Genomic DNA, 23,129 nt, shown 5'->3' on the forward strand with positions numbered 1-23,129 from the left:
CGTGCATTTGAATAAAAGAAAGGCACTTTCTCGTGCACAAATATATAAATTGCAGTCGCTGCCATGCTCTAGACTACTTATGCACAAGTTTGCAATAAAATGTGTCAAAGCTGATTTGCAAAGCTACAGCTGGTTGCATCCACGCCCGGAAGAATAAAGAACTTTTTTCTCAGCTGGGCGCAGGCATATATCTTGAGGGCGGACTTTCACAATGTTGATAATAGCTGCAGCCTAAAAATGGGGCAGAGGTTATACCAGTTACTAAAGATCCACACAAAATTATGGAGGGATTTTTTGAGTGGCCCATGAAAAAAAAACCGGAGTAAAGAATTTTCAAATATCGGAAAGGAGGCTTAAGCATGTATGAATATCACCGGCTGAACTAAATTTAGAGAAAATGTCGTAAAATTACTTATTAGTAGCAATGATGACGAAGATAAATACCTCAACTGATTGAAGTACATTTGACTTCTAGGTCACTGTATCGAGGTTGGCGACGCCGTGACAGATTTTCTGGAAGATCTGTTTAGGCGGTATGGCGACAACAGTTCTGAAGTAATGACACAACAAGGTAAGCGTTTCTTTGACAGAGTGCGTTGTCGTAAGTGTGGTCGGAGCATGTTCGGTGTTTTTGTTTCAGAAATAAAACTTGAAAGAGTAAGTTAGCCACTTTTTATAGAAAATTCCGATGTGTAGAACTGTGTTCCTGTTATTTTCAGCTGTTTTGACATAAAGAATAACACGGAAATGGCATAGAAATGCCAATCTTATGTACGGGGCTTTTCTTTATTTTCATGTTTTGATACGCAGCTTCTTTACTTTTGAAAACAAAGTTGATTTTTCTTAGCAAAAGATATTTCTTAGTACAGTTTGTTGAAAATAATTAGTTAGAGCTTTGAGCCTATTGAAACTAGGAAACGGTTTCCTCACTCATCACGCTAAAACTGAACATGCAGGTCTAGAGAGGCTGCTGAAAAAATTACGCCTAGCATCAGAAGATATTGCGTACGGTCACAAGCACAAACATACGCACGGCGAAGAGCATGACCACAGTGACCACGACCATGATTACGACCACGACCATGAAAACCATGATCGCGACTACGATCACGAGGACGGGCATGACCACAGCCATGAACACGACCATGGCCATGACCGTCATCACAATCATGACCATGACCACGATCATGACCATAATCACTGACCACGAGCATAAGCACGAACATGAGCGTGACCATGATCATGATCATGCTGACGGTCACGAGCACGACGAACACAAGCATCACGGACACGCCGGTAATCACAAAGATCAGGAGAAGCACCACAGGAATAATACCACGGCGGAACAAACATCAACGCCACCAGTGTCTAGCACTCCGACGGATAGCCATACGCATAGTACTACTGAGTACAGTGAGGCCAGCTATGAACGGCCCGAAAAGAAACTTCACCACCACCTTCAAGACGGCCATGATGACCACGAACATGACGATGAAGCGAGTACTCGCAACCGGCGTGGCACAGTGCTGTCAACTCGAAGCCAACCCGCCGTGCATCCTGGTTCAAACGTCGCGGGGAGGCGACGACGTGGTGTCCCCCCAGTACCGGACCATGACATCCACAATCACAACAGCTCTGCTTCCAAAGTAAGAGCGCCTGTACTACAACCACTGGCCACAACTCATTCGCAGCTGGTCAGAAATGTTTAGGATATGTTGAGCACAGTTTGGCTGGATAAGCTTGGCAATTTATCAGAACGTTTTACCAATTAGGTGATCGGTTAAGCGTTTTATGACTGTTCACGCCTGCTTCATACGCATTTAATCGCTGATTGTGCACATAATAAGGCACAGTGCGGTTGTTGTAGCAATCTACATTCAAACGAAAACACAAAATAGGAAGGTCAATAACCCAAGTGAAACAGAGTATGGTCTAAAGTAACTGGGCCCGTGTACACGAAATTTCTCTTTCTTAAGAGTGTCACCTCATTGAACGGCGCTCGGGTGCCAATCACTTATGATAGCGAATACCCCGATAGCGAGAAGAATGCAGCAGTGACGGCCAATCGCGGACTAAACTTAAGAAAGAGAAGTTTTGTAAATGAGGCCATGGACATTTCTGCAACAACTTGCGCCCGTATTCAAAGACCGTTCCATCCCTTGTTCCCACTCGACACTCTACCTCGACTCAAGAAAATAAATGGCAGCACCGCTTTCCGACAGGTGTGGTTACTGAGCTTCGATACCGTACACAATAATTCTAGAGCAAAAATTTTGCAACCGGATGCTTTCAGCATCGACTCGATTGCGATGGAGAGAACACGTTGGGTTAAGAAACCTTTCATTTAGGAATCACCAACGATTGCTATGGCGGCGCTGCTTCCCATTCGGAGTGGTCGAGAAAGAGCTTGAAGTCGAGAGTTGTTTGCGAATACGGGGGTTGATATATCCAGGGTCATGCATGCCCCCCCCCCCCCCCCAAAGAAATATCTTTACATATTGTTAAATTGCAACTAGACCACACCACTAAAAGCTCAGTGGCTGTGGTGCCGGTCGCTAATCAATTTAAGGTTTGTTTTCTTCGTAACTAAATGGCTTTTCTGAACACTGGGACAAGAATGACGGGAAGCTTAGAAGACGTCAGAATATAGTGAATAAATTTGATGAGGAGAAACAGTTTCTTTGAGTTTTTAGTTTCTCAGTCGCAAAGGTGACAATATATTTATTTATCAAATGAAAATGTTCAAAACTTGAAATTTACATGTCGCTGTATTGTTGTATTAAGCGTTAAGGCGACCGGAAAGCGCTCGTAATGATATCATGACTCTTACACCTAGTTGCATGAGATGAAAGTTGCTCTTTTCTCTTGCAGTGTTGGACTCCGCGAGAACTGATTCGGCAGTTTGGGTTCTCTGAAAATGGCACCATTAGCAGACACGAATTCTTCCATCTGTGTCCGGCGCTTATCCAGCAGGCTGTCAGTGATGTCTGCCTCCAAACTACCCGCGAAGAGCAGAAACCTACTACAGCTGAGTGTGAGTGACCTTGCAATCCTTCTAACCACCTGTTTGTATCAATGCGCCATGTCTCATTTCTTCCGCAGAGCAAATGTAATTACCGAAAACAAGGCCGGTATTTTCACCTGTTTGCAGCATTTCGCCTTTTATTGCAGCAGTTGTATCGGGCAGTATATTCGAATCATTATGAAGGAACCAAAGCACACAAAAAGCGAGAATGCAAAGCACGTGGCTGTGAATTTCCTCCGGTACTTTCTAACATCGATAACTGTTACTACAAGGCACGGAGAAAAATATTTGTTTTATGTTATAAAGAGATTTTCTGCACAGGTTGTATTAGTGCGTAGAGGACTTTACGGCCGACACAGGGTTGTCAGGCGCAGAGCTCTAATACTACATTGCGTCATTTGGGACCGAAATATGAACCGCTCAACTCTTAGACGAACACTCAAATGATAAAGCTATAAGTGGGCGCCGATATCACCATCCGCTCTCTGAGGACCCACGATTTGCACTCTAGCACTCCTGGGAAGAGCCGATGATGTGAGCTCCTAGGTCCGCTGCCCTACCACAGTGTTGGATTTAGTAGCGACACTTACAGATGAATAACGTTGGCAAGCAACACGTTTTGAAAGACAGTAACTTGGGGACCCACATTACGTCATTTTTAACCTGGGCAACTCATACTGGTAAAATAGCCGGCAAAGATAACAAAATATTGGGCTACATTAGACGAACGCTTGAACCCTCTTCAGCGGACACTAGGCTAACAGCTTACAAAATATTAATGAGAATGATACTTAACATATGTTGTGCTTAGGAACCACACACTGAGACACTTATAACAAAAAAAAATACACATGTGCTTAGGACCCACACACTGAGACACTTATAACAAAAAAATTTCGCAGTTTCGCTCGAAAGGCGAAGCATCGATTGCGATAGCAAATTAGTAGAGAGCTATTCGGAGTAGAGATAGTGGTTTTATCGGCTGCATAAACTTGGACAGATTCGCTTACTAACTGAATTAACAATCGGGGTGTCAGCGCGCACAAGCAACCATGAATAGATCACACTGAATGACCGCAGACAGCGACTGTCAAAACGCTGGCAGCAAGCGCAGCCGCCGGGGCGAAGGCTCGCGCGGTCCATCGCTTCAACGGAAACTGAGCGGCGAATGCACAGCGCATACAAAGGTTAGAGCCGTGTGGAAATGAGAGACGATGCGGGCGACCGCCAACGCAGGGCAAAGTGCAGAGGAGTTGTGCAGAGGAGAAGTTGTTGGCAGAGGAGAAGCTGCCCCCCCTCCCCCCTCCCCCCCTCCTTCCCGTGCTGCCTTCCCGCTTTCTTGCTTTCGCGTGGAAGATTGAGTGGCAAGATACGCCTTTGGTGCCGGAGCACAGCGCCGCCCCGCCTCCCTCCCTCCCATACCCCCACGGTCTTTCGCGCCTGGAGCGTAGCTGTGCTCTCTCAAGGGCTGCAGAAGATAGCGCCAACCTTTCCTTTCCCAAACGAACCACTTAGTAGGCGACGGTCGCGTTTGCTTTCCGCCGTGCGTTCGCTCTCCGTGATAGCGCGCCTCCCCCGCGCACTTTCGCTCGCGCATACGGCGCGCGGCGACGATTTTATCGCCCTTGGAATCTATACGGAACCTCACGGCGACGGCGACGGCGACGCCGACGGCACAAATCCGGTTGAAGTATCCATATAATTGCTATCGCAATAAAAGATGGAACAGGTGCAATGGCGTGCGATGCGTTTTATTTACTTTTGTTATCGTAGATGTTACTCGTATCTTCACTTTATAATAAATCAAATCTACCTCCTCTCTGCTCACAAAGGAGTAAAAAGGCTTGTTCTCTTTCACAGTATACAGGCAAGCATGTATTGAATGATAGAAGCCGTTACATAAACGAGGCAACGTCCCTGGGTTGCACGAAGCGAACATAACAGACATTTAGAAGAAGAAACGTTCTCGAGAGACTGACATTGCTATTCTTTTCTCCTAAGAACAGAATGGGACTGGAAAAGGCTTCCGGCAAATGTTGTGAATATAGAAAAGCCACAAGGAGTTCTGTTCTTTTGTTTTCGATTGTTACTAGCAACTAACATTCTCGACTAATGAATTATCACGTTGCACTTCATTTCAGTTACACCAAGTGTGAGTTTATTGTCATTGATGAATTGTGTTTTACCAGTGTTTACGGCGTTATACCTCATTTCAGTTACTCCGACGTGTGGATTATAATTTTTGTGAGTTGTGTAATAGCACTCCTACTATGATCCTAATCAGGACCAATAGTGTAAATAAATAAATAAATAAATAAATAAATAAATAAATAAATAAATAAATAAATAAATAAATAAATAAATAAATAAATAAATAAATAAATAAATAAATAAATAAATAAATAAATAAATAAGGAACAAGCCCCAAGTGCAAACAAACACAAATTCGTTAAAGGGCAGGAGAAATCTGTTTGCGCTTAAGCAAAGCTTTTCACGTGATCAACATGTGTGTCACGTTATGACACAAGTGCCAGAAAAGGCTGCCATTGCCTCTATTTGTAAAGAACTGGAAGCTAGTGCTTTGTCGTTGTCGATATTAAGCTTGCAGTCGTATAATGCCTAGAAGGAACGGACGTGGTGTTGCCTAAATTATTGACAGTTTAGGTTTACCCGGCATTACTTCCTGAATTGGTCTCGCGATGCCTCAGGAAGATTTTATACGCTTCCTTCTAACTTCATTTTTTGTAATCTCTTTGGAATGCCCAATTGTCCGTTGTGAAGCACCGTAACTAGGATGTGCTATGACCTCCTCATTACAATAACTAAAAAAGAGCTGCGTAAAGCACCCATGGACATTAATCGCCAAAGTATTTATATTTCTGTCTTCAGTAATTAAATGTAATAATAAGAACATCCGATGTCGATATGGAATACCGTAACAAATGTTTCACATGTTCCCACAGTTTTGCATTATCTCCGAAAGATGTACGCCTTGCGTATTAGGTTGATGGCGCTGCTGGCAGACCGCTGTGCACTTCACAATGCAATTAAGCGTGCTTTGGGCGCAGTGTACGGCTACGGGACGCTGTCGGTGTTCATTATCAGCCTGTGCTCGCTGATGGGGGTGCTGCTTCTACCATGCCTGGCTCGCCACGCCTACTACTACATCATGATGGGTTTCATTGGCCTCTCTTTCGGCACCATGACTGGAGACGCGTTCCTACATCTAATACCACAGGTTGGTGCGTATCTGGTGTTCGGCGAGCAATGATAGCTAATGGATAGTAACGCAAGACCATATTGTCATTTGGACAAAAGAATAATAATGAAAGAAGCGTTCGCAGTTTGTATGCCAGTCTCATTATCTATTGATGACTCAACACCGACGCCCTGGTCATACTACCACTGTGGGGCTCCCACGCAGCTGCGTTGCTGGACCATGCCGTCAGCGGTCACCGCCACAACCGTGCAACCTCCTAGCTGACCTCCACCGTGGAGCCAGTAAAACGTGACGAGAGAAACAAACATTACAGATTACTGGCAAGAACAAAAAGGTCGCCCGAGAAAGTTCTCTATTAGAGTGAAGTGTACGCAAGGTAACTTTATAACCATTGATAAGCACGTTTGAAAGCGAAAATTTGGTGCTCCGGCACAGGTTTTGTTGCTGATTGTTCTTTAATTGACATTTAATACTGAGCACGTCCACCGCATCCATCGCCGCACGAAAACGGTTGTGGAAGTCTCCTTGAGAGCTCCGCTGTAAACGACCAGCACTAGGGTTCCTCAATAGCAGCGCCGCCATTGAGAAGCGGTGCAATCGAGGCACCCTAACAAGCGCAAGGGACGCAAACAGCGACGCTGACACAGAAACTGCAACCACGCACTACTCGCTAGCCCATTCCCAAATACACTGTGTGCACTGTGTCTTTTCTGTAATATGCTGTTCGTGAGACTTTGAGTAACTTTGTGATAAGTAGCCTTTATCTTGGTGTTTGAAGGTCTATGGCTGAATGGGCTCATAAGCAATTTTTCTTTCTAACGAGGCAAAACGTGGCGGACATCTTGTTTATTCCTCGAGATCTTTGCTATGCAATAGCGTAGGTGTCCCCAGCAACATCTTGGTCGGTCTTCTTTGCGGAGCCGGCTCGAACTACGTATTCCTCTTTGGCGTTTACACAAACATAAAGAAGACATGCTGGCACAATTACTCAGTAGTTCAGTGCATGAACGACAAGAATCATCAACGGCGAGTGTTGATGCGATATTGGTAAGAGCACCTGGCAGCATGGAGACAGGATCAGCCGTATAGGCGAAGCTTGTCAGCACTCATTGATGACACATGAAAAACTGTAGCCATTTTCAACTCTACATATAGTTTCGTTTATAACGTAAAAGCCCGGCGGTTACACATGCAGCCATGACACAGTTCTCGGTCACTTGCGACACAGAAGCTTTTTGCTATAAGCTATGCACTTAACCTATACCAGCAGCTATAGACTGATAGAACTGAACTGGTTACCACAGTTTAAACGTTTGAGCGCGATGTGTACTATAATTGATGGTGAAGGCTAAGATCACGTTTCACTGCTTGTACAGGTACTTGGCCTGCACAGCCATGACGCCGATCAAGGAGCGGGAGGTCACTCACACGCACATAGCCACGACCACGACAGCCTGGTTCCAGAGTACATGTGGAAACAGCTAGGCCTCATCGGGGCCTTATACGGCCTGTTCATCTTTGAGGCCCTCAGCACCATATTTGGTGGCGAGCAGGTACGTCTACACCGCGGGTAACACACGCCTGACGTCATGCTTAGGCTAAAAAGTGCCTGCTTGTATGCAAGTCCTGTGCGCGAAGGGAAACTTCAGCCGAATCGACATGAAATGTTAAAAGCCGAATTGTGGTCCGTGGGCACGGGAAGAAGTTATGTTAACAGCTTAAATCTATGTTTAATTATTTTTGTGATCTTCTGATCACTGAAATATAGGATCATCATCATCATCATCATCATATTATTATTATTATTATTATTATTATTATTATTATTATTATTATTATTATTATTATTTTCATCATCATCAATAATTTTTTTCGTGGGCCCCTGTAGGGGTATAAATGAGGGAGGAACAACATAGAGGATCAAATAAAAAAAGAAACGTACAATTTTCCAACGCAGGAGAATAATTTAGAAAGCGTATAAGTAAGGACACAACGCTAGTCGAAAATACGCAGGAATAAGCAAGCTATCGTAGGGCACAATAATTGTGATAAACAAATAGTTAACTGAAGATCTGAGCTACATTCACATAATAAAGATGTTTATTCTATCTCCATATCCTGGGCGGCACACTGGCGTGCGCTTAGCACAATAAGTGCTTACGGCAAAAATGGCCAGATCTTATGTGGCGAACACTTACTTTAACTCATAAGCACGTGGCTATAGGTGATACACGCTTGCAACATGCTGCGCACTTTTTCGTATGATGCAGTAAAATGGCTATCGGAATGGTTGATTTCGCTGACGTGCAAGAAGGTGGCGCTAGAGATCCCCACAGCGGTGTTTTTCACACCTGCTTGATGTGCATCTAAAAGGCTATGTATGCTGATAAATAGTCCATGACCACAAACATTGTCTTTTTAGCTACATTTAAGTTCTGTCATTATCACACTTTTATCCCTGGTCTCTGGCATTCGATAACCATTACCTTCTGAATGTTTGGCTACTTTGTCTACTGTGAAACCTGAGTGTATTTGACTGCAGCTGCCTATACTTTTTTTCTGCAGAGTGATGGTCATGGGCATAGTCACCTCCCCAAGAACATTCCTGAGGATCTTCACATGACCAAAGTATCACAAAAGACGGAGTCCAGCGTTGAACTGGTAATCACGTGGTCTACATATTGTTTCTATAAAATGAAGATTACATTTGCGCCACGCGCTATTACTGGGTGGTATCGTAATTGTCAAGCAAAAAAGAGGGAGCCAAGGTCTGTTGGCGATTAAAATTGCTTCTGTGGAGAATTGAGTCAATACCACTTTCAGTTTTCGGCCATGTCTATGAGGTAAATAACAAAGTAAATTTAACTGATTATTTAAGAGCGTCTTTATGTTCTTACTACGTTCAATCAAATAATTTACAACTTCCGGAAAAAGGCGACCATGACCCAGACGTCCTTGAAACCAAATTGAACAAGCAGTCATGGTCTCGGCTGTTTTGAGCGCCTACAAGCGTTATGGGTTGTTTGTTGATGGTTCTATAAAGCTGAATATTTTGCGGAATAGTTTTTCTGCAAGCCTCGTTTTTCCACTTCTCAATCTGAAATGTGTTAATGTATTACAATAAACACCCAGTCTAGTGTTAGTGGGTTATTCCTACATCAAACCACTAAAAACTTACATTGAGTTGCAGTTCCGTATAAAGAACAATATACTTTCTGATTTAGTCTAGTCATAAAATTTGCCTTCGTCGAGCGAGAATGTGCGACGCTCTTATTGTACTGTTGGGTCTGTGTTATGATAATGAGAAGAATCCAGTTGCTCGTTTTGAAGGAACCATCGTTTTCAGTCAAAGTTTACAGCGTGAGCAAGAATGGCTCATGCTGTATGACGAATAACGAATAACGAATAACGGAGTACTGTTATAAGTTCAAATCAAATCAGACAAGCAGCCCAAGGTTGCCGGTGCCCGAACTTAAACTTGACATTGAACTCCCCCGTCTTTCTGGTTGAAATAACTTGGAAAAAAAGTTTAGTTAGTCTTTATGTCACCTCCCCTAGCTGGCTGTTGTATGTAAGCGTTGACCGTAAGGATTTCCTTTTACTAACACTCGGTCTGTTATGACGAGCCAGCAATACGTTGTAAGTGCGTCCACTACTAGCATCGTTTAGCAGCAAAGGAGACAAGAAGTATTTGAAAAAAAAATCTGAAGTCTGAAGTCGCCGTTTTATGCCATGGAAAACTCAAAGTGTAGTGCCCAACATCCTCAAGCTGTGAGACACATCGGCGCCTCAACCGCCGCCATCATCACCGCCGAAATTGCTTCTGCGCAAGGCACTCATGTCGATGGCTGCAGAATATTCATCGTCTCATCATAGTGGCCATCTTTAAGACCGTATAAAATGACGGAGGGCGATTTCGCTGAGGGCATGGAGGTATGACACTGCTCGTTTTTGGAAGGCGTGGTAATGGTGGTGGTATAGCAGCATGCTTCAGCGTAGCACTGCATGCACAGATTGAGGGAACTACCCACGTGTGAGCGCTTACAGTGATAATCTGCAGTTTGCGAACCTCGGGTTAGCGTTGGTTTTGTATGATCCGAGAAGCGGAAGGAAGAAGCATACGATAAGTGTACTGGCACCTGGTGCGGTGTAACCACTGTGCCCGCGTCAAACATTAAGTCTTCTCGTCATAGTCAGAAAACCAGTTAGCAGCCGAACACGTCGTTTCTACAATAACGTCTTCTTGCCTATTTTTCCATTATTACAGGCGCACTGCTCGAGCACACCATCGTTAGCACTTGAAGAGAATCCACAAGTTCCGGTGCTCAAGTCTCGAGCTCTTTGTTGTGGTGAGCACTACCATATTGCACTCGTTCTCGTGGAGTCTAAGCACACTTTTAGCACGATCTCGTTACCATTGTGTGGTATGTGCGCTAACGACTACCTTTACGCTTTCGAATTCAGGAATTATGCAAATCTGAATAAAGTGTGAGCGCTTTTAGCCTACATAATTGTTTTCGCCTGTATGTAATGATCACCATCCCAGACCTTCTATAAAGCGTTCGGTCTGGTTTCGTCCTTCTAAGTGGTGATATAATGCGTAGAGTTCAGTAACACGTTCACTAACTCCCGAACTAAAGAAACTAACTAAAAAGAAAGGAAAGCGTACAATGCGCAATATGAATGTGGGACAAAGCACATGTTTTGAGGATTGATCCTTTCCCGCATTGGAAGTGGAAGTTATAATTGTGGCAGATTTGCTAGAGCAAGCATGCAACCATAATAATGCCCCGTTAATTAATATAGACGCCAGTTAGCGCTTCGATTAGCCATATTGTGAAAAGCTGTTTGTATGAAGCTTCTGTTATTTCGGTAATGATAATAGATATGACTCGCAGGTATGTCGACGCTGGCCACGATGGTGATCATTGGCGGCGCCATCCACAACGTTGCTGATGGCTTGGCTATTGGCGCTGCTTTTTCTTCGGGCCTAAAGAGCGGCCTCTCCACATCTCTCGCCGTATTCTGCCACGAACTTCCACACGAGTTTGGTGAGAAGCACTTAGTATAGTAAATTGTTGTTGTTCCTGAACTGTTTTAAACTTTTCTGAATGTTATTCTCTACAATCTCACCAGGAAACTTTCAAATGTGAGGACATTTAAAATACTGTTTTCTTATAGTCTAACTACGTCTTGCTCGCTCTGTAATTCTATTGATTGTGTTTTGCTGTGTGAAATTTTGTTGTTGAATGAGCTGTCACTTCCAAAAGCGTTCGGTTTGTTCCTTGTACATACTGTAACACTATATTACTGTATAATAACGCATTTCTTACCCGGTATTTTTTGTAGATGTATTCTCATGTGTATTCTAATTATTGTATAAGTTATCTTTGATTGTAGTCTCCCCCCCCTTAAACAATGCCTTTAAGACCCTGTAAGGTATTTTTAAATAAATAAATAAATAAATAAATAAATAAATAAATAAATAAATAAATAAATAAATAAATAAATAAATAAATAAATAAATAAATAAATAAATAAATAAATAAATAAACTAGCCGATTTTTCGTTAAGCTTCCCCGTATTTCTGTGTCTGAGCTAACGGAAACCTTGCGAACGTAGATGTGGACGTTTGTTCTACATTACCCGCATCCCCCAGGGCTACATGTGTTTGCTTGATGACCATTTTAGCACCCGCCGTGGTAGCCCCGTGGTTATGGCGTAGCTCTGCTAAGTTTGAGGTCGCGGGTTGACTGCGGCGGTGGCGGCTTTTCAATGGGAGAGAAATGCAAGAACGCTTCTTTACGAAGATTTGCATGCCTGTTAATGAACCGCAGGCGATCGAAATTAATCGGAAGTCCTCCACTACGGCATGCTTCCCAATTATATTGTGGTTCTGGCGCATAAAAGCGCAGAATTTATTTGACCCTTGTTTTAGATATTTTTTAAACTCCATATGTCCTGCGGCAAATCCCCCGAAAAAAAAAGAAGCACAATGAAACAGTACATTGTTTTTACAGCTTCCGGATGAAAGCAACAGAGGGGATAACTGGTATCAACTATGCTTTAGAAAAAAAGCAGTTCATAATTAAAGGTTTGGTTACACTTCCTATCTAAACCTGTATGCACTTACGCTACCTCCATCGTATTTTTCGCAGGCGACTTCGTGGTGCTCATCTCGACCGGGCTGGGCTACCGCCGCGCACTGCTTCTCAACTTCTTGTCCGCAATGGCTGCATTCGCTGGTCTTTACGCGGGATTCTTGTTGGGTGAAGAGGCGGCTGCGCGAGACTGGATTCTCACTGTCACCGCGGGCATCTTCCTCTACGTAGCACTCGTAGACATGGTGAGCGCATACACTGCTCGATGTGCGATGTCTATTGCATTTGACAAGTGACGCGTTTCAACATCTTGATACAACGCTGTATCAGCAGAAATACTTTTTGGATGACAGGTCTGACAACTTTCTTATTGGAAACGACACTAAAAGAATGCTTTGCTTGCAATACGGGACCTAAAATTGAAGAGACGCATGTGCGTTCGCTATAGCATGGCATCTGTAAGATATGCACACACTACCATTTATTGTGTCATCGTTTCGCTAACAGTAGTTGTTGTTGGTACCTAAATTCCCATTGGTGGCTTTGGCGCCAGTTACCTTCCCTTGTTGTTTATTGGGCAACTCATCTATTTGAGTACTACTAGTACTAGCACCTTGTTGTGTGTAGTTGAGGAACATTATCGCCTCACTATTCTGTGACCTCATCAAGAATCTTATCTTGCTTGTGCCGTTGCATTACTAAATCACAGAGCAGTCAACGTGTTGGCGTCTGTTTGATACCAACTAATGTTCATAAAATCAGGGATTGCTGCTATCTCGAATGTTTAGTTTCTGTTCACTAGAAAAAATTGTATATCAACGTAGGCTTGCTTTACTGGTGAAAGCTACGACATACTTTACAGCCGATCTTTATGACATTATACGTTATTATTAACTAAATGCTTTTAGAGTACTTTATGTTTAAGAAAACACTCCACGCAAAGTCTTTCACATAGCTTTACCATCACGCACTTTAGTAAACTGACAAGTTCCTATAGTGTAAAGATCAAAACCTACTACGTTAGGTCGATGTAATTAAGCTAGGTGAGAACACTGTCAGTGATTCTTGGTGGACACGTTAACTCCCTAACATATGAGAAAAATATCAATTATATCAACTTCATATCTATGAAAGTGGAAAAACGTGCTAAGAGGAACCTTGTAAGTCTCATTCTAACTGAAAGGCAGGCGTGCAAACGCGTACACAAGAACGAACGAAAATGACACCGTAAACACATTCGTTACTTACTGTGACCGCGTTTTCGTGCCTGTCTTTCAGTAGCATGAATCCATAGCAACGTGCTCAACTTTCAGCCGTTTTGAATTGTCCGGCTGAACAACATTTTGTCGGGCATGAGTCTTGCACCATAATAAAATTAGTTGTTGGACTACCTGATCTCTATTTTAGCCCCGTATCTCAACGTTTCCACATTTTCTTCTTTTCTAGCTGCCCGAGCTGAAGCAGCACAAAGGGAAGAGTCCTTTCAAGATGTTCATAGTCAAGAACATTGGAGTGCTGGCGGGCGTCGGAATTATGTGTGTGATTGCCATATACGAAGACCAGCTGAACATTTAATCATGCAAAGTGCACTCCTCGATGCGACGGCTAAGAGTACTTCACGGACGTGCCCACTTGAAGAAGCTTGTGTTTGTGGCAGAACAAATGTGAACTTCTCAGTGTTCTGACTCTTTGCAGCGAACGTCTTGGTGAAGTGTGTCGTAGCTGCTCACGGTACCATTTTTCACTGACTGTCCTAGCACGGCTTCATTCTATGACTCGCTTACCGAACTCTTGTAGTGTTGTTGCCAGTGTAATCAGCCGTGTTAGCAACCATTTTTCACCTTGTTGCTCAACATCATAGCCAGTATGACTCACATTCACTGACATATATTAACGTTCAATTCTCTATATGGCTTTTGTCTAAATAGACAACTTACAACAGTGCAATACCGTTACGCAACCTTTCCTTCATCTGCATACTTAACTGAATTAGCCTCTTGATTATTTGTTACTTTTTTGTCTAGCCAAAAACGAGAAATAAATATCCGAAAATAATGTACCCTGCAGCTAGAAACAGTCTGATGCTATAGGTTGTGATTGATAGGGTTATCACTTTAATTCCTAATACAGAGGGCAGGTGCCAAAAAGAAAAAAAAAAAGCTGAGAAGTTCAAAAATTAAGTTCGTGTGACAACGACCGTTCACTCTTATTGCGAAGCGAGGGAGAGTTGTTCAGCCACGTTTGTTCCTGCATGCCACAAGTATTCGACAAGCAGACAATAGCGTTGATAGCAGGGCAACTCAGAGGTTTACGAGTAAGTGCTGCAAAGCCAAGTAGGTGTGATAATACAAACTATATTGCTGGTTGCTTTATTACAGTACAAAGACGGTACACCTTCCGTACGTAACCTACGTCTTTGACGTAGCAGGAACAAAAGCTAAATAACCGTTTCGCTTTCATTATACCAGGTATATTCGTGTGATGGGTGCTACTGTAAAGTAGCAGAATAATTTCACTTTCGGCACGAAGATGTCGTTTACGATGCGCTATAGGTGTTCTAAAGAAAATAACAGTGTTGACAAGCGCTCAAATGTTACAGCTTGTGTCGTTGTTTTGCCCATTTCGCCTAAAAGTCAGGAGAGAGTATTAGTATCGCCACGCGGCTTTACGTGAATAGTGCTGAGCACAGATGGCGCTTGGGTGCTTTTCATAGCGCGCTGCAGTAGTGCTCAGAAATACGAATTGGTTATAAGGCACCCGCTATAGTAACTTAGACAGATTTGTTTTTACAAATATGTTATAGTGCTGAACACTGTCAGCGCTTGGTTACTATCCCGAACACGCTGCAGTAGTGCTCAGGCAGACAAACTTGTTGTAAGGCACGGGAAAGGGTACCCCAAAGGATATTTGCTCTTGCAAATTCGTTTTACACATCACTAGTGCCTTGGAGGTCGTTGAAAGTAAGAACACTGCAGCTCACGGCGTCCTCACTATGACGTCTATGCCCTATTTTTGTATGCTTTCTTAACATCGTTGCTACTTCTCGCGAAATAATTTTGTTTTTCCAGGGAAATCACTAAAATCTTCCTTTCTGAAAGGCCACGTACCAGTCGCCCGAAATATGGCCATCCGTTGATAAATGCATAGTAAGGAGCGAAGCGAAATCTACTAGTCAGCTCTTAATATAAAGAGCACCCTGCAGCTACTTACACGTGAATAGTGCAGGTCCGTACTTGACGGTGGCCAAAAGCAGCCTGTTACTAAGAAACATGGGGTCCTGAAGTTGTTGCTGAGATTTTTTTCACTGAAATTTGTGTAAAACTTGCTTTTCTAAAGCAAGTTACAATTTTATTTCTTAGTTACTTCTTTAACTTGTTCTCTTCCGATTGCTTAAGCTTCTCAAGATGTTTGTTGGGTAAGACTGGTTTTATTGCTTGAAAACGTATTGGCTTGCGAGATGAATAATGGAGGGCGCGATACCGTGACACATTACCCTTCAGTGTAGTTCTCATTTTGCGGCAACAGTTTTACAGCTCACTTCGGAGGTTGCACTAAACCTGCACTGCATGAATTTCCCTTCACATGGTGACGAATGACTAAAGATCACAAAGCTAATTTCAATCTTCTCTTAAAATAATTAATAACGTGCTTAATCTTTCTTGGTTATTCACGTTTATCGCGTAATCCGTTACCACATCTGCTGTAGCTTTTTAAACATCGCGTATGACTGCTTTTGGTGCTTGTCAATGTAACGTCGAGGCAAATATGTTGCAAGTAGCTTGCTCAATGGTTTCAGTCTGTTAAATGTACATTTATTACCTGTTTAGACACTTATAACGATGCACAATTAAAGCAAAACAATGTTGTGCATGAGCCAACAAGTTCCGCAAATAAGGTGTTCTTTTGGTATTCTTGTAGGTATTTTAATCATCCCCAGAGCAACAGGCAAACGTTCCAGGCCAGCAAGATATGATTTGAGTGAGTCAAAGTACTAACTGTGTAAATATCGCGAATGTTTGTACTTAGGCTTTTTACTCATCGTTTTGCGAATGAATCCAGCATTGTACTTAAGCACGTTGTGAACCACGTATTTTTGTTCTATACTTGCAAATTATGGTTATGAAATATGTGATATATCTGTTCGTTTTAGTATTCATTTTGTCGTTTGCATGGGACCACAAAGATCACAAATGTGAATAAATTTTTGTTTGATAGAACGTGACTTGTTGAACTTTTATGTTTGCCATGCAAAGCAAAATTTCGCGCACTGTGTTGCGCCGGGGCCTTCGACGCTGTTGCGAAAGTCGAAGGTCCGAGCGGCCACGAAGGTTCCATGTATGGTGCCGTTCCAGGTGCCGAGAGGAGGAGATATCCAGGGAGATTAGAAAACTGTTTTATATACAAATGTGCATACGTTATTTTACAAGAAGGGCTCCATGATATTGGAGCCGTCTACGTGCTAACATCTTTGCATGTAGTAGCGTTTACATCTCCGAGTGTTCTCTACATGGTCGAGCGTCTCTACATGGTCAAGCGTTGTCTACATGGTCAAGCCTCTCTCAACACCCAAGTCCCGCTGTTTTATCCCTTTCGTTTCCCTCTTTCACTCGACGAGGGAATACACTGTAGTTCTTTTAGCCAATCACCATCTTGGATCAGGTGGCCATATTCCGCACGTGATGTGTCGTCGTTTCCCGGGCTCCGCCTCCAATCTTGCTAGGTCGCCCCTGAACACAGGCAGCGGTTGACACCTTGGGAACCGAGCGTTGATGTCGTTCCCCCGGGATTGCCAGACACTGGCCCCTTTCAAGATTCGCCTCTCCATAGTGGTCAGTTCGCGGAACCAGGGAGGGCGGTGGCTGTCACGAAAGGGCGCCAGGTTGGCGAGTCGCAGTCGGCGCCGGGCCTTGTCGTGGTTCGGGCGGCGCTGGTAATTCACGGAACCGCACCAAAGGGGCGACGCTGCCGTTTAGCGACGCATGAGGTAGCCTGGATACCAACTGCTAATCCCTCAGTCCCAGGTGACAATTCTCGGCCGCGAGAAAGTGGCGCCAGGTTGGCGCGTCTGAGTCGGCGCCGGCCTCCTTTGTCCCGAAGGATCGCCAGACACAACAACGCCGTTCAGTGTGAATACTATGCCTTGTTAAGCACTCTAAATGCTCACACAAAGCCCCAATTGATAATTTATTTGGTTCGCAAATTGTGTGGTTCAGGCTCAAAGTCCTCTTCCCTACTTTCCACGAGGACTTCGCTCCAAAGTTCGATAACCATTACCTCTTTTAGGGCGGAGCACCGAGGCAGAGGTGATGTCTAAAACGTTGGCAACCATGGCGTGTTTCCGGCTCCTGCAGTCACTTCCTGTGCTTGCAGCGCCCAAAAGCGTAGCCTTTGAAATCCGTTTTTGTTACTTAAGCGAGCGCTGGGGGATTTACTTGGACACAATACAATAGAAGTCTCTAAGCGATTAAGGAACTAGAAAATAAGAAGACAAGCATAGAACAATATTATTGAGTGACTCAATGCCTGCTGTTGCACAACGCGCACGAACTTGCGCTATCAGGCCTGAAGACCTTTCAGGAATTTGTGCGAACTGAGTATGAAGCGAGTTTTGGCAAAGTCACAATGACGTGACATTTTGTTCGTGTCGTTATTTGTTGGCAGCCCAAAATTCAGTGAGTGTCGCTCAGAAAGGGATTTCTGAAATTCTCGACATTATTCCTAGAGCCAGAGCAAGAGACATGGTCCAGTGAGACTCGTTTAGCGTTACATTTCCTGCTTATTTCAGTACAGGAAAGTAATAAATGCGCAGAATTGACATGAAATTGAAATCTCCTAATGTTCTTTCTTGAGCCGATTCGAGCCTCCCTTTAGGTGGGAGGGCACCCCTTCTTTTGTACTAAAACCTTGTGACCATCGTTCCCTGTAATATCAAGTAAAAATGCGATATTTGTTTTATTAGGGAAGCGTCTATGAAAACAGCCCACTTCAGTGATTCCGTCGTCTCTGAACTTATTTACTGCGACAGCAACGTTCTCCCACAATGGAGACTATCACCTTATTTCTTATTGCCTGTTTGTTCCTGAAATAATTGCTCACAAACTACGGGGGAATGGGCAAGAAACCAACGGTCATACGTGTATTGGTTGGGGTGGCGGATAAGTGCTGTATCGGACAATGTACTAATTTTAGGCAAGATTGTAAAAAAAATCAATTATTTTTTATAATCCTTAAACGATAATTTTGTCACGGCCAAAACGACTCAGTGCCACCTATGAGATTCGAGCAAAAGTATTTTTTCCTGTATATTTGCAGAGCCACTATTTATTTACTTATTGACACCTCAAGTACCCCATTTGGGGTTTTACATGATAGGTGGGCATTTATAGTAAGTAATAATTTCGATGAGTGCCTTGAAAGATCAATGAATGGAAGAGTGGAGGGGTGGCCCGCTTCAGAAGGAAGATGATTCCAGTTTTTCGTTGTTTGAACGAAGAAAGAGCTGAGATTAGCGGTGGTGCGAGCTGGAGGGGGATAAACAGCCTTTGAATAATGGGATGAAGTACGATGCGCATGCATGATGTCGGTCTGGTGAAGGAGCGAGTGATAAAATTTGCAAAAAAGGCATAACCTTGCTGTTTTGCGGCGGTGCTAGAGGGTTGGCAGGTTCAGTGATGACTTAAGTTTAGTTATGCTAGTGTGGTAAGAGTAGTCGGAGTGAATAAACCTTGCTGATCGATCCTGTATAAATTCCAGTGCTGTTGCCATGCTAGATTGGTATGAGTTCCATATTGAGCATTTGTATTCTTGTTTGGGTCGGACATGTGTTAAGCATGCTAGTAGTTTTATTAAAGGAGGAACAAGATGTCGATTTGGCGCAGGTAGCATAGAACATGATTGGCGCCGTTGCTAATGCTGCAAATGGGGGAACACCAACCGAGGTTATTGGGCAAATTGGTACCTAAGTACTTATAGGGAATGACGGCACATATTTCGGAACGGCAATACCATATTTAGCTGAAAAGAATGATTGGCGGCGACGGATTGTAAGTAGCAACGCTTTTTTCATGTTAAGAGACATTATCCAATTATTACGCCAGGTTTAAATTATGTTAAGTCGAACTGGAGAGCAAGAGAATCATCGCTAGTAATAGCATGATAGATTACGCAATCATCAGCAAATAAACGAACTTGCGAATCTGGGTAAGTCGTTATTTTTATTAAGAATAGTAGTGGTCCTGGTAGTGCTCCCAGAACATTGCCTTGCGACACACCGGAGATAACGGGGTCACACCAAATAAAATCATCGAACTCAAAGTAGTTAACAAATAAATATTTATTCCGCTTAAGTGGGCAAATACGGCCGTAAACGTTTTTCAACTATCATTTGTAGCTTCAGACTTCGAGTGTGCCGTTCATCAATTTTCGAGGTTTTGGCGAGTTGGAAGGTCACTTGAATGATTATGGAGCTTTTTTCTCCGTTGCAAATATAGTCTGGTGTTGTCATTCGCGCTCCGAACTTGCAGAGAGAAGCTGACACGCAACACCAAGACTGAATAAATATGTGGGTGCGCGAGAGAAGTGCTAATTTCGTTACTCGATGTGTGCTGCGGTGCACTCCAGCCTTAGTTCTGTTCTAAACGCGAGAGAGCATCGGCAGAATGAGCCCGTCAGCAGTCCAGGCGCAGAAAGGAGTGGTTAACTTATTAATGGTAGTGCGTACAAAGGCCCAACGCTCCCAGAACATTGCCTTGCGACACACTTTTTTTAAGTTTGCGGTCTTAGTTGCTCCCAGAACATTGCCTTGCGACACACCGGAGATAACGGGTGATAAAGTAGACAAGTATTTGTTAGCGTGAACGAACTGTTGATGGTTAGTGAGTTAGTTATCTATACGAGTTAGTTAATTATCCATCAATAATTTATTTTGTTTACAAGAATCGCCCTGAGACATTTGACATCAATCCGAGCATTTTTGATGTTATTTTACTCTTTGTACCGTCAGCCATTATTGGTACCATCTATCGGTCACGGCATCGCCGCCGCCGCCGCCGTAGTTTCGCGTCATGGGGCATATAATGCTTTCGCATTGAAAATGCAGTTTCAAGGTGCAAGGTAGACCACATCTAAGGTGAAAACCTATTAGTATTCAAGCCGGTAAAACTGCAGCGTTTATTCTACTTCACGAGTGAAATGTTCGTTATACGATGTGTAATATGGGGTCGATAAACACAATAATGATTTTTCGAATCGTGTACTGAACATCAGCTTCTATGAAGTCTTGAATACTAATGAGGCGTTCACCTTAGATGTGGTCGACCCTGTACATGTTGGAATCCATGTCAAACAAAGTTTTAGTCAAGTGGTGCGTATTCAACCCTATGCAATTAACGGAGATTGTGTTTGCTTGATCATCCTATTGAGTGTGACACGTCTTGCAATGTTTGTTTACCCACCAGAAAGCTGACAATTTTTAATATCATGGAATATTTATGCGTATGCACTACGTCACTCACGGGCAATGCCAAAGCGCAAGAGAACAAATCATGCGGATGCACAGTTTGAGACGCCTACGCAGCGAGGCCACGAAGACGAAGGTGATGTATGACGCTTCTCGTTGGAAGAATGGCGATGAGCGGTGATGCACATAAAGGTGCGACACATATCTTACCAACTACATTAGAGGATTCTGTAACTCTTGTGCCACAGTTGCATATACCCATTGTGGAGGATTGGCCAGGAATGGGCACACTGTTAGACATACCGAACGGCTGAGTAAAAGCAATCAAGTGAATCAATGAATTTGCTGAATACGCTATTCAATTAAGAGGTCGGTGTGCTTTAGAGATATATCTACGAGCCGACATTACGTGTACAGGTCCTATGTATCTTTTTGGCAGAATAAAGGTGCAGTTACTGGCATTAGTCTGTAGGTCAGAATACAGGGTTTATAAAATAAGCCTGTTTTTGGGTATTAGCCATCGGCGCGCATATAAATCGGCAAAAACATTTCAGATTTATGCATTGTTGATGCACGTTATTGAAGCTTGTGGGAATGCCGAAATCCGTGAGAAGGAGGGGGATCTTGACGCAATCCCGCATATCTTTGGCAGTGGGCTGGCTCATCTTGCCATATATGTCTCTGGAAATTTCCTGCGATGCCATGCCCTCCAAATTTTCAGCACGGCAAACAGTGCCTATAACACCGGTATTTTCTGTTCATGCAGAAATTCATGGCCTCTGGGATTCGCTAGCGCTGAGCACGCATACACTCTGCTGCCGGCAATCTCGGGGGTTATGTGGCAATGCGCTTGTTTTATTGGGCGACCTCACGATGGCGCGACATGTCCGCCAGAAAATCAACGATTGTTAGAGTTTTGAAACTGTCACACGCGGTTCGTGTGCCAGTACGTGCTTAAGGTTCACGGAAACAAAGGCAGAATCATCTGTTAATATTTCAACTCTAAAAGACAGTCTACATAAAGATGAACAATAAATAAAGTAGAACTTTAGCCAAAGTCGGTTATTGCAAACGATTCTTTAATTACTTTAGATATCGACTTTCTGGGTGCTTGACATGACGCTAGGCATTTTTTATGTTAGAGTTCTTTTGTTGATGTGACCGTTGAAGTCTAGTTAAGAAAGGTGATTAAACTAAGTAGTACTTTCAAAATCAATATCCCAGGCGAAAACATTTTCCGCTAAGCTAATAAACTTACAGTTCACAAGGTCAGCGCTTCCCCTTAGCGAAAGAGTTGCATTAGGTCTTTAAGAATAGATTTATTTCACATATCGACCGAGTACTTCGTCTTTCTTGGTCAAGCTTGTGTTTGTCGTGGTGTACCATGTGATAACCGGCAAGAACGTTCACTACATTTTGTACATTTATTAGGATTGCAAATTTGGCAAGTTGGTAACGATGCATATTCAACTGCACCATTTTTGAGAGGGACGAGCTAAAGAACACAGGACGTGCTTTCCGGCGTCCTTTACAACTGTACAGCTTTCTGTGCAGCATTCTGTACAGCCTTACAATCGTACTATACATCAGTTTTCTTCAAGCATGCTTCTCTCAGAAACGCAAAGTTAGTTACTTCGGCTCGTTTGGCACAAAGGCAGAAACACAAAGATTCTCAATTTCTAAGAGGCGCTGAGCAGACGCAATCACAGCTCCAGCAAGCACACATTTGCAGGACTCTTCGATTCTCGCATATATGAACAACCATCCCAACATCATCATGATTTTCTGTGGAGTTATCTCTTTCCACAATTTGTCCTTTGAGAAATGTCGGTTGTGTGCTTGTTGGTGATTTTTAACACAGACTAAACGAATTTCGCTATGGAGACAGCGGAAAAAATCATTCTATCACCTGTGCATAAAAGCTACGTAAAAAAGACATACAACTGCTGTTCACAAGAGCCGGCAGCTGAAAAGGTTAACCCCTATTCGTATACTTCACCTAAACACTGTTGCAAGTGTGCGATGGTTTGGTAACTTTGTTGATGAGACCAGGCACTTAATACGTGACACCATGTCTCCACCATGACCTATGAGAAGGTCCATTCTAGAGCCTTGCCGTGTGGATCGCTCTTCCTTCACGATGTTTACGTACGCATTATCATGCCATCTCTAGAACGCTGCTTCTTCAAATTTGCTGAAAATATGGCACGGCTGTTTTTGTCCCGGTAGTGCATGGCAGATACTAACAATGGGATATGTGTCCAGAAACAAGTGGTCAAAGAAAAAATATCCGAAACGAGGTGATTTTAAAAATTGTGCATCGTA

General features: G+C 43.3%; 2 protein-coding genes across 2 annotated transcripts in view; one reads left to right on the plus strand and one right to left on the minus strand.

Moving 5' to 3' along the window:
* Positions 1 to 23,129, minus strand: part of LOC125946439 (uncharacterized) — a 283,769-nt gene that overhangs the window by 176,422 nt on the left and 84,218 nt on the right. The gene's annotated exons all lie outside the window — the stretch shown is intronic.
* Positions 476 to 16,566, plus strand: LOC119456332 (zinc transporter ZIP6-like). Its single transcript, XM_037718038.2, has 10 exons — positions 476 to 571; positions 957 to 1,646; positions 2,872 to 3,034; positions 6,094 to 6,263; positions 7,622 to 7,798; positions 8,811 to 8,906; positions 10,513 to 10,594; positions 11,144 to 11,296; positions 12,404 to 12,591; positions 13,793 to 16,566. The coding sequence occupies exons 2-10, from the start codon at positions 1,044 to 1,046 to the stop codon at positions 13,919 to 13,921; spliced, it is 1,761 nt and encodes a 586-aa protein (XP_037573966.2). The 5' UTR covers positions 476 to 571; positions 957 to 1,043; the 3' UTR covers positions 13,922 to 16,566.

This window comes from Dermacentor silvarum, chromosome 6, assembly GCF_013339745.2.
Source record: "Dermacentor silvarum isolate Dsil-2018 chromosome 6, BIME_Dsil_1.4, whole genome shotgun sequence".
Classification (NCBI taxonomy): Eukaryota; Metazoa; Arthropoda; class Arachnida; order Ixodida; family Ixodidae; genus Dermacentor; species Dermacentor silvarum.